Source organism: Ornithorhynchus anatinus, chromosome X2, assembly GCF_004115215.2.
Source record: "Ornithorhynchus anatinus isolate Pmale09 chromosome X2, mOrnAna1.pri.v4, whole genome shotgun sequence".
Taxonomy (NCBI): Eukaryota; Metazoa; Chordata; class Mammalia; order Monotremata; family Ornithorhynchidae; genus Ornithorhynchus; species Ornithorhynchus anatinus.
Window position 1 is genome coordinate 20,511,251 of NC_041750.1, and position 16,105 is coordinate 20,527,355.

Genomic DNA, 16,105 nt, shown 5'->3' on the forward strand with positions numbered 1-16,105 from the left:
TGGGCAACTGAGGTCACTTAGGGGAGCTAATGCCAATCGATAACTTAGATAATGTCTCCTGGGACAAGAAATGAAGATTGGCCCCAGTATCCCATTGGCCACAAAGAAAGACATCCATGGGTTTAAAGTCACTTCACTTCTCTGTGCTTCAGTTACCTCATCTGCAAAATGAGGAGTGAGGCTATGAGCCTCACTTGGGATAATGGCTGTGTCCAACCTGATCTGCTTATATCTACTTCAGTGCTTAGTATCATGCCTGACAAATACCACAATTACTATTATTATTATTATCGCACAAGAATGACTGATCTGGAGAGTTGAAACTTATTTATATTGATGTCTGTCTCCCCCTTCTAGACTGTAAACTCCTGTGGGCAGGGAACATGTGTACTAATGCCGTTGTACTGTGCTCTCCCAAATGCTGAGTAGAGTGCTCTGCACACAGTAAGCACTAAAGCAAATACCATAGATTGACTGATTCTTTAACATTTCTTATTCCAAGTTCCCATTAAAAATATATCTGTACATTCAGAGATTATAACTATTTTACAGGGAAGAAAAACCAAATTTCTTGGGGGCCCTTATTACTGAAACCAGACGGCCAATTTGATCAAATACACAATTAAATTAAGACTTTAAAAAAATCAAAGACTTTTTATTTAAAATGAAGAATGCTACTATTCCCATAGTACTATTCTCCCCAGATTTAAAATGATCAATTTAGGAAATCAGAACCATTGTTAATATAACATCATTTGAAATTACTCAACCCAAACACCGAAGACAACAAAACAACCCTCCATTATCTCCAAATGAGTAGCATCACTGATGTAATAAAAATACCATAGTCAAATGAACTTGAACCAGGTTGGATTTCACATGAAAATTCTCAACAAACTGCCAGAAAGTACTCCTTCATTTTCTTGATACTGGATTCTTGCTAAGTGCTACACAACTGCTCTGCTGAATGCCCCAAAAGTCAAATGTTTGGGTCAAGTGTTCTGAAGAGAAGGCTCACTTCATATAAAACAGTTCATGTTTAGTCCTTTACAAATGGATAGTGGGCCTTCCGGTCCTTTGGTTTTTATTTTGTTCCCTTTGGAAACTGAAATAATCGTTATCCGTTCCAAGAAAATACTACCAAAACACTCCGTTCCAGACATGCCTAAACAGTCTGTGATAACGTCCTTGTCTTTCTGTCTTCTGTTGCCTTGTTTAAAAGACCAGAGAGTGATGGTAACTTCATTTTATCCATATTTTTGCTGTAAACATTGAGAAATATACCCAGGACAACTAATAAGCCAGACCACACGTACCTGAGAGAGAAAACAAAACAAAATCACCATCAAGGTAAAAATTTGCTTTAATCGGAATCTGTTACTACCCAGGTCTCAATTTCTAAATTAAAGATTAAAGTTTTCTTAAACCACTACACTCACGTTAGTATGACAGTTTAATTTACGTAGTGTCTCAGGCTAGTGTACATCCATCTGAACAATTAGCCATGTTCTACTTTTTAAGCACTCACCTAGGTTCATTCTCAGGGTGTAATGGTTTAAGGCTCATAGAACTCATTGTGGGAAGGGACTGTCACTCTTTCTTGGTGTATTGTACTTTCCCAAGCGTTTAGTACAGGGCTCTGCACACAGGAAGCACTTAGTAAATTCATTCAATACTATTTATTGAGCGCTTACTATGTGCAGAGCACTGTACTAAGTGCTTGGAATGTGCAAATCGGTAACAGATAGAGACAGTCCCTGCCCTTTGATGGGCTTACAGTCTAATCAGGGGAGAATATGACTGAATGAATGAATTAATTAATCAAGTAGGGCTGGAAAGTGTGTTCAAAGGTCCTAGGCAACCTGGCTGGTAGGTAGATAGTTTCTTGAAAAACCACAGCCAGTTTTCTCTTTTGGGAAGGGGAGGAAGAAATATGAAAATGACTGAGGAAAAGGAGGCTTCTAGAGACCCCAAATGGAATTACTGGGGCGAGGGAGAGCCCTGTGAATCTCTCAGGCTTTTGATAACATCACTGCTATGAAATGATTCTACAGAATGTGAATCTACCACTCCAAATAGGTTCCAAAATAGGACGAACATTTGTCTTTAGTTGAATAAAAACTTATCCAACCCTGGGGCCTTCTTTAGAATGTTACCGAGTTCAATCGTACCCTTGTATTAGACAACAGGACACTTGCCTCTTTACCTAGCAAATCCAAAATATCTACCCAGTTAAGGAGTATATTTACATAATGCAAACGAAGCTAAAAGTTATATTTCAAGTGAACTCTGGGATGTAAATAAGGAAGAATTGTAGACCTATCCATAAATGTCGAAAAAAAACCCTGCAACTTTGCACTGAATGATAGCAGAAAGCATATATTTATAAAAACGCGCTCCCTCACAAAACCCAAAGATCAGTATTAGCTCTGTTTAAAATTAAACAACTCTCCACATAAAAACTGAGAATCATAAACATCAAAACAACACTTGAGGACAATTTACTTACTGAAATGTGAATGGTTTAGCAAAGAATACAAAAGAAAGGACAATCGTCATTGCTTTTCTCCCTGTTGTTACTGTAGAAGAAAATAAAATGTCCCGTTTAATAAGGTTTTACTCTTTTTGTTTAAAGTGTAAAGCCTCCTCATTAGAGTGAAGGCTTTAGATTAATCATCAATCATAAATCAAGTCATAAAACTTACAAGGTCTCCTTCATTTAATGGTAATTTTACCAGAGGTTACTCTTGTCATTTCCACATTAGCTGAACGTTCATAGTAAGCGACATTATCACGAAATGATGTAAATAAATTTAAAGACAAAAAAGGATGTAGGAATATTCACAAGATTAGCAACTTAATAACAACTAGGCAGATGATATATGCCATTTTACCTCATGTGATGCCTTAAAAATGACACCTTATATCAGCTGAAGGGGAAAATGGACTATGGAATGTTCAAGATACCAAAGCAATATTTAAATGCTGACCTTACTGAACTTGAAAGGAAAATGAAGACTAAGAATTCTGGTCCAAAGAGCACAAAGGTGACAGCCACGTTAAACTCTTGTTAAATACAACTCACAAAATTCCACATTAGTGTGCAAAACGCTGCTTTATCTTGAATGATAACACACATTTTACAGTTAAGGTCAAATACCTCAAGAACCTTGGAAATAAGAGCTGAGTATTTTCTAGACTTGAGTACACAGTGCTCATTTTTGGCAAAATAGTGTTCCCTAAGGTGTCTAAGATCAACGTTTCTTGTAAAAATGTTTAAAACAACAAGTATCTTTTACCTTTTCTTAGCCTGAAATTGATTAACTTTAAGGGACTTTTTTTAAATATCTCCTGATGTTTAGGCCAATAAAAGGTTTTTCCATTACATACAAATGTAAGCAAAATAAAAAAGCATATTGAGTTTTAATTAGAAAATGGAGTTTACAGATGAATAATTTAAAAAAACAGTTAAATGACTTTGGTTTTTCTAATTAGTATTATTTCTCCTCTTTTGCCAAATCAGTTATTAATTAAAATATTTATGTAACCATTTTCTCTTAATTCAAATGTGTTTTGTTCTTTTTTCCAATTAAGCTAGATAACTCTTCATTCTGGTAATAGAAATAGAATTTTCATTAAACTCTTTCATCTTTTCCTCATAACCAATAAGAAATGAAGGGAAGGAAAAATAACAGACGATGTGATGTTGTTTTATAGCTCAATACAATACTTTAATACTTTTGCCATTATTAAGAAGAAAATTCAAGGTCAAGCAAAAGAAAACCTGGAAATGAGCTGTTACTGCAGCCAGTACTTTTTTTTTTTCCTTTCACTGTACTCATTAAGTGGTTACTGTGTGCCAGGCATTGTTCTAAGTGCTGGGGCAAACACAAATTAATTAGGCTGTATGCAGTCCCTGTCCCACATGGGGCTCATAGTGTAAGTTGGAGAGAGGACAAGTATTGAAACCCCATTTTGCAGTTTAGGAAACTGAGGCACAGAAGTTAAGTGACTTGCCTAAGGTCACACGGCAGGCAAGTGGCAGAGATGGGATTAAAACCCAGGTTCTCCGGCTCTCAGGCCAGTGCTTTAATCTACTAGGGTCATGCGCTGTCTCCTGAGGTTTTCTTAATTGACTGCATTTGAGTGCTTACTATGAGCAGATCACTGGATAAGCATTTGGAAGAGTACAATATAACAGAATTGGTAGACACATTCCCTGCCCACAACGAAATTACAGCCTAGAAGACTGAAACAAACTCAAATTTAAGTTTGAGTTGGTTCACGTCAAACAAACTGGGTTTAACAAGCTCAAACAGACATTAAATTCAAATCAAATCTTCAACTTCTTTCAGGCAAAAAACAGTTATTTTCATCCATATTCTTCAAAATCTTATTGAATTTACTGCTTACTGAACTCTGCTAAAGGCAAATGAGCACCCCAGCCACAGTACAAATGAAGCACCATTCTTTATACAATTGATCCTTACTGACTAGGCCTTTTTTATGGCTAACACACATTTAAACACAGTCATATAAATGCATTTTTAAGTATTTAGCCAAATGATACTGAAGAAGTGTTGAAAAGATTAAAGTTAACCCAAAGTTAATTAGGAAAAGTTTTCACTTTAAGCTGTAAAACCTATCCCTTCGCCATCAATCCTATCCCTCATGGATTCCTGCCCCTTCAGCTGTAACCATGGCTTCCAAGTCCCATTCCTCATTCACCTGAGGAGAAGCATGGATGGACTGGGGAGAAGGGTAGGGGATCAGGATGGCCACAGAAACCGGGTGGTAATAATACTACTACTACTACTAATAACAATAATAATAATACTAATTATGGTATGCTGGTAGGCTAGGACCAGCAAAACCCCAGAGCCGGGGAAAAGGTTTTGTTGTGGTTGAATGATACTCGCTGGGTTATTCACATTCATTCCCTCGAGGGGTTCATCATCTCCCACTGCTTCGGTTCCTACTTGTAGGTGGGAGATGCCCATAGCTATCTCCCTAGCCCTGACCTCTCATATCCTTTGCTACCTTGCAGGTGGTCTTGCCTTTAGGACCTCTCGACAAAGGTGTCCCTCTGCCAGCACTTTAAGATCGACACGGCTAACCACATGCTCATCATCCATCCCAAATCCACTCTACACCAAACTTTCTCATGACAGTTGACCCCGCCACCAACCTCCCTCTCTCCAAAGCATCAACACTGGTTATTTTTTCATTGTATTTGTTAAGTGCTTATTATGGGTCACTGTTTAACCGCTGCAGTAGGTAGAGGTCAATTACGCCAGACACAGTCTCTGTCCCACATCGGGCTCAGAGATTAAGTAGGAGAAAAAACAGGTAACGCAGCCCCAATTTCCAGCTGAGGAAACAGAGAAGGCAAATGACTTGCCCCAGGTCACACGGAAAGCAATTGTTAGAGCCGATATTAGAGCCTAGGTCCCCCGACTCCAAGCTGTGCTCTTTCCACTGGGCCACGTTGCTTCCTTGGACTTTCTGCTTTCTTTCCACTCTCAGATTTACTTGGTTGCAAATTCTGCTGGCTTTTCCTCACATTTCCAGAGTCCACCCATCTTTCCCCATCCCAATGGTCACTACCCTGGTCCAGGTGCTCATGATCTCCTGGCTAGACTCACTACTGTTTCAGCCTTCTTGCTGTTCTCCCCGATCTCCAGCTTCTCCCCTTTCCAGTCTGCAATCACCCTGCTAGCCAGATCTCCTTTCTAAATCTCCAATGGCTACCCATTCCTCTCCATATTAAGCAGAAATTCTTGACCATTGGTTTTAAGGCAATTCATCAATTCTCTCCCTTTTACATCCACTCTCTTCTCTCACTAGACTCCAGCTCACACTCTTCATTCCTCCCAATTTACCTTCCCACTGTAGCTCATTCTCAACTTTTCTGTCTTTGACCTCTTGGTTACGCTCTACCCCATGCTTGAAACTCCCTCCTCGATCAGGCCCATCCACAATTAACCCTCACCTTCAAAGTCCTTCAGAAATTCCAGCTCCATCAAGAGGCTTTTCCCCAATTCATTTTTTTCTCCCTTTACCACTACCTCAACACAATCATCCAACTCATTTTAGTACATACAAAAATATACTTTTCTTTCCAATCTGTGAATTATATGCCTATGGGAGATGCTAAACACTTTGAGGGCAGGGTTATGTCTCCGATGTCTATTGTACTCTTCCAAGCACTGAGGACAGTGTTTTGTATACAGTAGGTGCTCAATAAATAATACTGTTTGACTGACTTTATATTAGAATTTAAAAATATAAATTTAGTCCTACCTGTCACAGCCAGGAGCGCGCCAAAGATTTTAATCAAGGCCAGAACAAAGGAGATTCCAAAATACCCAGTGAGGGAAAAAAAGAACGCATAACCATAGGTCTGAACTGGATGCTGCAACAAGAAAAAACCTGTTAGGAAAATGCAAAACAAACCCTGAGGTATTACAAAATGAAATAAAACTACAGATTTTAATCAACTGCTTGAGCAATAATAAGCTGTTCAACAATGCATTCATGCAAAGATTCTTATTTAATTTTGATAAGAGAAAAAGTAATGAAATTAAAAATCCACAACTTTGGCAATGTATTTTTTTTTTTGAAATTAACCTACTGGATGTAGTAAGGGCAAAACAAATTAGAATAAAAATTATGCAATCTGAATTTCTGACCTACTGAATGGGTTTCACTAAGGTTATGTTTAAGGGATTTGCCGGCCAAAATAAATGATTTTGACCGTCAGGAAGACATGGAATACAGAGAAGATTATTTAATGGCAGATGTTTGTTAAAAAAAAAAAGTGATTAACCAGTGTTTACCTCTGAACAAAATGTGACTGCAGGGCTTAATCCAGTAGTGCATGTCAATCCCAATAAAATGTACACAAAACCTATTGAATAGGAATATAAAACCTGGAGTGGATAAAGTGGAAAGGAATAAAAAAAGATTACCTGGTGATACAAGTCCTAACAATCAAACCAAAAGTAGAAAATTAAAAGAAGTAGCTCAATTAATTTATTCAATTAAGTTTATGTCTGTAGCACAAAACAACTCCAAAAAGCAGTGATGCTCTGTGATTTACCTTACTGAAAATGAAGGGTGATGCTAATTGATTGTAACCTGAGAGTATATCGTATGCCGTCAATTTCAATACTTACACCGTTAATGTAATCCATTTACATGAATCAGGTATATGAACTGAGACAAACTTGAACAATCCAAAAAATAATTTAAAAAGCACAGGAAAATGGAATGAAAGTGGGCAAAAACCAGCCTGATTTGTCTAAGCTCCCTTTGGTTTAATAATCTGAATTGGCCTAGGCAGCCCTAGCCAGGCAGTGGTCCTTCATTTTCAAAGATAGTTTCTGACGGTCTGGGGTTCTAATCCCAGGTCTGCCACTTGTCTGCTGTGTGACCTTGGGGAAGTCACTTTACTTCTCTGGGCCTCAATTACCTCATCTGTAAAATGGGAATTGAGACTGGGTGCCCCACGTGGGACAGGGACTGTGTCCAACTCGATTTGCTTGTATCTACCCCAGAGCTTACTCAGTGCTTGACACATAGTAAGCCCTAAACAAATACTGTAATTATTATTATCCCGGTTGTTGCCTAAGAGTTCACTGCTCCATGCTCTGTTCAAGTCTGTGTGTCTCTTGTCTTCAAACAGATTATTCCTCTTGCCCTGTTTGTGAATGTCCCCTTTCAGCTAACCAAATGGCAGTGGCTTCATTCTACTATATCCTGCAGCATCTATCCAAGATTTCCTGAAAGTAGGATTCCAACCACTGAAGAGTTCTGTGAGAACTCATTGTGGGCAGGGAATGTCTGTGTTTACTGTTATATTGTACTCTCCCGAGCGCTCTGCAAACAGTGAGCGTTCAATAAATACGATTGACTTTACAGAGTTTACATTTCCATATGCATTTCAATCAGTTGCCTTCTTTCCGTGGTCCAAAGAACTGTACTCAACATTTACAGAGTCAAATGGAGGTAAGAGACAATTTCTGCCCTGCTGGAGCTAAATGATGTGATAGGTTGGAGGAAAAGGAGAATGAAAAACTAGCCAGGTGAGCAAATTAGTACTCACAGGGTAGAAAATGGAAATTTGAGATCTTAGTGCTATCAGTTGACAACATGACCCTCCTCCATGCCTCCCCTTCTCTCCTCCCTAATGGCAAGAATTAATAATTATGGTACCAGTTTAGCACTTACTATGTGCCAAGCACTCACTTTTCTAAGCACTGGGGTAGATACAAAACACACGATCCCTATCCCACACAGGGCTCAAAGTCTATATAGGAGGGGGTAAGTTAAAAACCCCATTCACAGGTGAGGCAATGGAGGCACAGAGATGATCTCACAGCAGAAAAGTGGCAAAAGTGGGATTAGAACCCAAGTCCCCCGAGTCCTAGATCTGCGCTCTCTTCACTAGGCATTGCTACACCCTCTCATTTCCATATTCTCAGCCTGTCACCAAGTCCTGTTGGTTCTTCCTCCATATATCCAGGCTCCACCTCTTCCTCTCCATCTAAATGGCTATAATAATGTTGGTATTTGTTAAGCGCTTACTATGTGCCGAGCACTGTTCTAAGCGCTGGGGTAGTCACAGGGGAATCAGGTTGTCCCACGTGGGGCTCACAGTCTTAATCCCCATTTTACAGATGAGGTAACTGAGGCACAGAGAAGTTAAGTGACTTGCCCAAAGTCACACAGCTGACAAGTGGCCGAGCCGGGATTATCCTGGTCCAGGTACTTGTAATATCCTGGCTGGACTACTCAATCAGCTTCCTTGCATCTGTCCCTGCCTCCAGATTCTCCCCTCTCCAGTTCATATTTTATTCTGCTGCCCACATCACTTTTCTAAAACAGTACTCTGCCTACCTCTCCCCATTCCTAAAACCTCCAATGGTTGCCTCTTCCTCTCCACCTCAAACAGAAACTCTGGGTTATTTGCTCCAAGCACTCAATTCACTCGCTCCCTCTTACTTATCCACTCTCTTCTCCCCCAACTCAGCTTGCATTCTTCTTTGCTTTCAAGCTACCCTACTCAATCTGCTTCTTTATCTTTCTTGCTGCCAATCCTTTCATTTACGTCTCCCTATCGTGTGGGGGAATCCCTCCCACTTCAAAGCGGGCAGACTACACTCACCCCATCTCTGAAATCACACCTTCTCTTGAAGGCTTTCCAGGATTAATTTCTACTTTCCCTATGTTAAAAGCCCAAATGTCACTTAAGTCCTCACAACCCTTATAGCTCTTAAGTGCATCTTACACTACTTCCTTCTACTTGCAATTTAAGTGTCCATCTCCCCGGATACATTGAAAGCTCCAAGAGGCCCGGGAGCATTTTTGTCAATTGCACTGTACTCTCCCAAATGATTAAAGCGCACTATACGTAGCAGGCTCTCAATGGGAAGGAAATGTGTCTGTCAACTCTGTTATATTATACTCTCTCAAATGCTCACTCTGTACACCTTAAGAACTCAATAAATACAACTGATCTGTACAGTGCTTGGCACACAGCAAGCACTTAAGCACTACAATTTTTGCTTGCTACAGGTAGCTGAGAGTGTGCAAGTGCTGTAGTGGTGGCTGGGAAGACATAACTATGGAATCTGATAAACATCTACTTTGTGCCAAGCATTATACTAAGTGCTGTAGAAGCTAAAAGACGATTAGGTCGGATACAGTCCTTGCCCCACGTGGGCTTCCTAGTCCCAGTAGGAAGCAGAACCGCACTGGCATTGAAAGGGCACTGAATTCCCATTTTACAGACAAAGAAACTGGGGCCCAGACAAGCTCAGTGACTTGTCTAAGATCCTACAGCAGGCAAGTGGCTGTATACGCACACATACACATATATGTCTCTTTGGTATCACAAAAATCTACATTGAGCTAGACAGCCCCATGTTTCTGCTACTCTCTTCCGAAGGATTCTCGCCTTCTCCCTTCCCCAAAGATGAGCATTAGGGCCTAGGGCCTAATCCCAGCTCTGCCATTTGCCACACTCCCAGTAATGATGATGAGAATCTAAAGAAGCCTCATAGGGTTCTCTAAATATGCCTAGGCAAATGTTAGAGTTAAGTGAAGTTCTGAATGCAGGAAGCTGTGTAGATGTACGATTCTACTGATTGAGCCTGGCCAAACATAAGATAATGAGTCAATCGAATGGTCTACTGATAATCCTCAAAATGAGTCAACAAATGGATTCTAAGTTAGTGTATTTATCACTTACAAATAAGGTTAATCACTCTGTCCACAAATAGGAATTGAATAAGGGGAGTTCCAAAACAGCACTGAACTGATTTATGTTGTTACCTAAATCTATCCTTAGAATCTCATTCTACATGTTTTATACTCTTGAGTCACGTTAATAGTTTTGGTCATTACTTTGAGACGGTGTGGAAGCATATTCAAGTTTCTGCTGAACCCATTATTTACTTGGAATCGTTTCTTCTTCCTCCTGCTCCTTTCGATGGAATAGCTAGTGCCTGTTCAATTCTGTGCTAATCTGTACCTTCCTTCTCCCTAAATGTGCTAACAAGACAGTAAATGGTTCACTCCTCCTTTCTCTCTCTAGATACTTGGAGACGGAGAGATTTTTTTTTTTAAATCCCTTACCAAAAAGGCTGTAAAGAGCTTCTGGGCTTTGTTCAGATCTGGAAATCCCACATTGATCATTATTATAAAGCACTTAATTTTACAAGCTCTGATTATTTTCTCAAGTAATTTTTAATGTGGTTAATCACCCAGCTCAGTTTTGTACTAAGAATAAACTTCCAAACTCAGATTAGGTAAAGTTTTCATGGCTATGCCTCTGTTGATATTTTTGTTAAAATGTATCAGGTTTTATCAAAAAGCAAAGTCATTATAACTTTCTAATTTGCATCATTTGGTTCACTGAGCACTTTCACATCACATTCAGTACTTTGGGAGACTAGATCTTACATAGTAATATTATTCATTCCAGTGCACACAACCAATACTTTTGAGAACATTTACTTTCAAAGTGCTTTCTTCTAAAGGCAGCAAATGTTACCAGAAAGCAGCGTGGTATGGGCAGATATCTTTAAGTTGTCTTCTGACTTTCCCTGATCATTCAGGAGAGACACCTATCTAATTTTAGAAGATTAAAAAAATATACAACATAAATGGATGGTTTATCAGATTTTAGTTCTTGTAGTTTTAGATAAAATGAGGAATGTTTTTCTTAGACTTCTCCAGAAGATGAGATCACTAAAACATCTGAAATACCTAGGAGCCACAGAAAACTCAAGATTCCTTTTTGATAGAGGAAGATTTATGGGTCATTGTTCCACTCTTTGACTGTTTCAATGCTTCAATTCAGGTTTATGCTTTGACTTCCAGTCTTCAACCTCAGATAATCAATATATAAAATGGCTGTCAAATTCAGAAGTGACTGGCTTCACTGAAAGAAAGTCTCAGTAACAAGAATTTTCTTTTTGTTGGTATTTGTTAAGCACTTACTGTGTGCCAGGCATTATTCTAAGTGCTGGATTTGATATGAGGTTGGGCACAGTCCATGTCTCAGATGGGGCTCACAGTCTTTATTCCCATATTATAGATGAGTAACTGAGGCACAGAGAACGGCACGGTACAGGCACAGACCAGCCAGAGTTCCTATTCAACGCAGGGTTCCTAATCTAAGAGGTAGGGAGATCAGGGATCTTATCTTTATTTTGCAGATGAAGAAACTAGAAATATAGAGTTGAAGTGCCTGGCTCTGGGAGACACAGAGCTAGAATTCAAACCCAGATTTCTTGACTTCCAGTTTAATGCTCTTCCCACTTGTGATTATATATAACATTAGAACTCATTTCTACAAGAGCGGCTTCTCCAGGGAAGAATGAGTTATGGGCTCCTCAAATATGAAGAGACAATATATAGAAAGAGCTAGTATTTACCATTTCTGAATTGGACCCATTGTGCAATTTCATAGCTTTTTCTTGAACATTTCCTATAACTGCGTCTGCACAGAGGGCAAGGGAGATCAGGACCACACCTTCAAGAAAATGAAAAGAAAAACAATTCTTATTTATACGCCAAAGACTATGGCAATTCCAAGTTTTACATGAACACATCTGAAGGCTAAAATCAAATTTAAAAATCACACCTAGTTTCTAATTTGCCAAGAACATTAATATAGACTGCAATCTGTTCCTTAGTTATCCATTTTACTATGAACAGCCCCTCGGCCACATCCATTATGCTTAATATGTCAGGAAATCAGAAATTCAAACAGAAATAATTTTGCCAATAGTAACATTTTCCAATACATTGAACAACATAAGCACATTTGCCCTGTCCTATATAGTTGTTTCCAAGTTTCAGTATCGGGCCTTCAATTTTATGGTGCGGGAAGACTTCCTTCCAATTGGTAAGAATACTCATTCTGTAAAACCCACGAAACCCTTTTCTAATTAACCTGAAATTAAGCCAACGAATCACTACATTACTAATATCTTGTAAGCATCCTGAGGGAGGGCAGGGAATGAGTATCTTGCTTCTCAAATAGTAATTTATTAAGCGCTTACTGTGTACGGAGCACTGTACTAAACGCCGGGAGAGAATACATGGGTGGGCATTAGAGACAGTTTGCGTCCCTTTTGGGGGGCTCACAACCTACTTTCCCACGTGCTTAGTAAATGTTTTGCAATGCTCATCAAATCTTATTAATGTGCAGTTAATATTTATCTGAGTTGCAAATATATATTTACATATATATATATCTGTAAGAACTGTACATATAATACTCATAGAACATTAAAAAAAAGACAAACTGAATAAGAGTAAAGTTCTCTCCAGGTGGCCCTGAGAGTAGCACCAAAGGGTACTAGAATTGATACTGGATACTGATAATAATAATAATAATGGTGGTATTTGTTGAACGCTTACTATGTACCAAGCACTGTTTCTAAGCACTGGGGTGGATACAAGGTAATCAGGGTATCCCACGAAGGGCTCACAGTCATAATCCCCATTTTACAGATGAGGTAACTGAGGCACAGAGAGGTTAAGTGACTTGCCCAGAGTCACAAAGCTGATAAGTGGTGGAGCTGGGATTAGAACTCATGACCTGACTCCCAAGCCCGGGCTCTTGGCACTATGTGCCAAGCACTGTTCTCATTGGTAAAATGGGAATTAAATATCTGTTCTCCCTTCCCCATAGACTGTGAATCCCATAGGGGACAGAGATGGTGCCCAACCTGGTTATACTGTATCTCCCTCAGCGCTAAGCATAGTGCTTGGCAGATAGTAAGCTCTTAAATATCATAAAAAAATTCAAAGCTTTATAATAGAGATGATGCAACTACAAAGGGATTTCAAAAGGCCCTCAAAATGTACTTCATATGCCATGAATTATATTTCAAAGTTTTAATTTTTTTACTAATCCATAGTATTATTTTTTGAGGCCTAATCTGGTGGCAAACATTCTACTAAGGACTGGAGTAGATACAAGATAATCAGGTTGGACACAATTCCAGTCTAAGGATGTTGTGGGCAGGGAACATATTCATTCAATCATATTTATTGAGTGCTTACTGTGTACAAAACACTGTGCTAAGCACTTGAACATATCTACCAACTCTGTTACACTGTTCTCTCCCACGTGCTTAGTACAGTGCTTTGCACACAGTTAAGCACTCAATAAATACGACTGAATGAAGTGCTCAAAATATACGATTGACAGAGAACAGGCATTGAACCCCCATTTTAGAGATGAGGAAATGGAGGCACAGAGTAGTTCAGTGACTTGCCCGAGGTTACATAGCAGACAAGCGTCAGAGCCAGGATTAGAACCCAGTTCTTCCGACTCCCAGGTCCAGGCTCTTTCCACTAGGCCATGCTGCTCCTCTCTGAAACATGCCGGGTGAACATGACTAGTAAAGGGAGCACTAAAGCAATGATCACACAAATTTAATTTTACATTTCAATAATTTCTAGCAAATCACATCATACATGTATAACGAACACAAAAAACTAATCCAAAGTGACTTTTGTGTTGTCAGCATATTATTAGGATGGGATCCTTGAGCAAGCTATGTTTTGTCGTGCTTTTTCTTCCTTCTACATACCCAGAAATGTTCACATGTGTCTTGCTCCTTTCAAAGAGCTTTAAATCTAATTTGCAAAATTCTACATAGTTCAATATAGGCAAAACTGCTCATGCAGTGAAAGCTTTAAACACATTCAGGTTTTATTGCCATATTTATATTAGATGGCAAAGAATACATGTTCTGTTTAACCTCACAGCATAGCTTCCCTTCCTTAGGCAAAACAAGCATATAAATAGATTTGCCCTTGACAAACTGCACATTTCAAGAATTTTGATTAAGTCACGTGAGTGAAGAGTAACTGATACTAGAATAATATACACAAGTTTGTGTAATTTCCCACAAATTATATTCAGGCTTTTACAATTAGTAATTGGACAAAATAATACAGCAAGCTATTGTTAAAGTGAAAGGGGGCTTCCCAAAACAACTGCAGCATGATATATTTATATTACCAGCATGATATGACATTAAAACCTACACCTTTTTAAGAGCACTTCAATAGTTTTAAGCTATGAATTTTTTTGCCATGAGAAATAACTCTGGGTATGACACTTTCAGATCCCTATCATCCAAAACTCACTCTTTTGGCCATAAAATGTTTAGGAATCAAGAAATACTAAGAGTTTCTTTACCTGTTAGATTGAACTTTGGTGCAACTGTACTGTCAGCTAGGGTGAACCAGATTAAGCCCAGACTCATGCACACTGCAGCCAAAACATCGGCTACATTATAACGTTTTCCTGTGATAAACAAGAATGCAAAGAAATCAGAATTTTAGAAGAACTTTAATTCTCCTAAAGTTTTGGAGGACAGCAGTTGGAGGAATGGGAGGTGGAAATTCATTCAAAGCAGAAGGTCAAGGGAACGTATTACAAAAATAAACTTCTTTTATGAAACCAGTTAACTATTAGTGAGCCAATCAAAAAACTGCAGGTCAAAAAAAACCACACTGGGATTTGGGTGGGATGAGTGGAAAAAAAAATGCCAACTCTCAGGAGGACAGGAATTTATTTTGGAGGGTCAAGTAGGATAGTCTTGGAACCACCTGAATTTTTTCAGGGCATCAAGACAGATTGTTGGATTTCTCCTATCCTTTTAATATTTTTGTCATTATATGCTTGTAAACATTATTTTGAATATACAGAATGAGTACTATACATTAAAAAAGAATCAACATTTTTTCAGATGCTAAAAAAATTTCTACTGGGAAATCCCATCTAGTACCAAATAATATTTTAAAGAATAAATATACCTTGTATGAAAACTCCTCCTATCATTACAGGAATTAATTTACAGCATTTGAAGATGACTTGGGTGGGGTAATTCAGATATCCTAGAGATGTATTTGATAATCCCATAGTACCCACAGTGAGAAAAGCTATAATCATGTAGGTTTTTCCTGGTATTCTGTAAAACACAATCGTAATTAGACTCCATTAGAATCAAATTCATAAAGATGGCATACACAAAGGTAAGTGAAATAGTAGTTTCCTAGAATTCTTGCTTAGGGTTTTTAATAATTTCCAGACTATTTCCTCTAGATTGTAAGCTCCTCTAGACTGTACGCTCCCTGTGGACAGGGAATGTATCGATATGTTCTGTTGGCTTGTACTCTCCCAAGCTCTTAGTACAGTCCTCTGCACACACTAAGTGTTCAATACAAACCATCGATTGGTTGATTTCTTATTGTATTTTTAAACCCACTTATAGTCTAGTAATTACATAAAAGGATGTATGAAAAAAATCACAATTTAGCCTTGACATAAGCTTAAAAAGTATGTATAAAAGGGAAGCTTCCCGACACCAAGGCTGTTGTAAAATAGCACATATCTAGCACTGATGTCTAGCTGATCTGAGTATTCCAAGACAACACAGTTGATAAACTCCATTGGGTCAATGAAGGTAATGGTCCCTATTGCTTTTTGAGATGGATTCCCAGACTTCTGATATGACTGAAGAATTTCTAATTGGGACTGAGAAGAATCAAAATGGTGGATTTTAGACCT

At 38.7% G+C, this 16,105-nt stretch overlaps 1 protein-coding gene across 1 annotated transcript in view; it reads right to left on the minus strand.

The window, feature by feature from the left end:
- Positions 1–627: 627 nt before the first annotated feature.
- SLC35B3 (solute carrier family 35 member B3) overlaps positions 628–16,105 on the minus strand; it is a 29,670-nt gene continuing 14,192 nt past the window's right edge. The window contains exons 4-10 of the mRNA XM_029053069.1: positions 15,352–15,506; positions 14,732–14,839; positions 11,946–12,043; positions 6,840–6,932; positions 6,304–6,415; positions 2,510–2,579; positions 628–1,316 (exon numbers count right to left, since the gene is read on the minus strand). Of these exons, the coding sequence (XP_028908902.1) occupies positions 1,166–1,316; positions 2,510–2,579; positions 6,304–6,415; positions 6,840–6,932; positions 11,946–12,043; positions 14,732–14,839; positions 15,352–15,506 (787 nt within the window). The 3' untranslated portion in view covers positions 628–1,165. The remainder of the gene's footprint in view (positions 1,317–2,509; positions 2,580–6,303; positions 6,416–6,839; positions 6,933–11,945; positions 12,044–14,731; positions 14,840–15,351; positions 15,507–16,105) is intronic.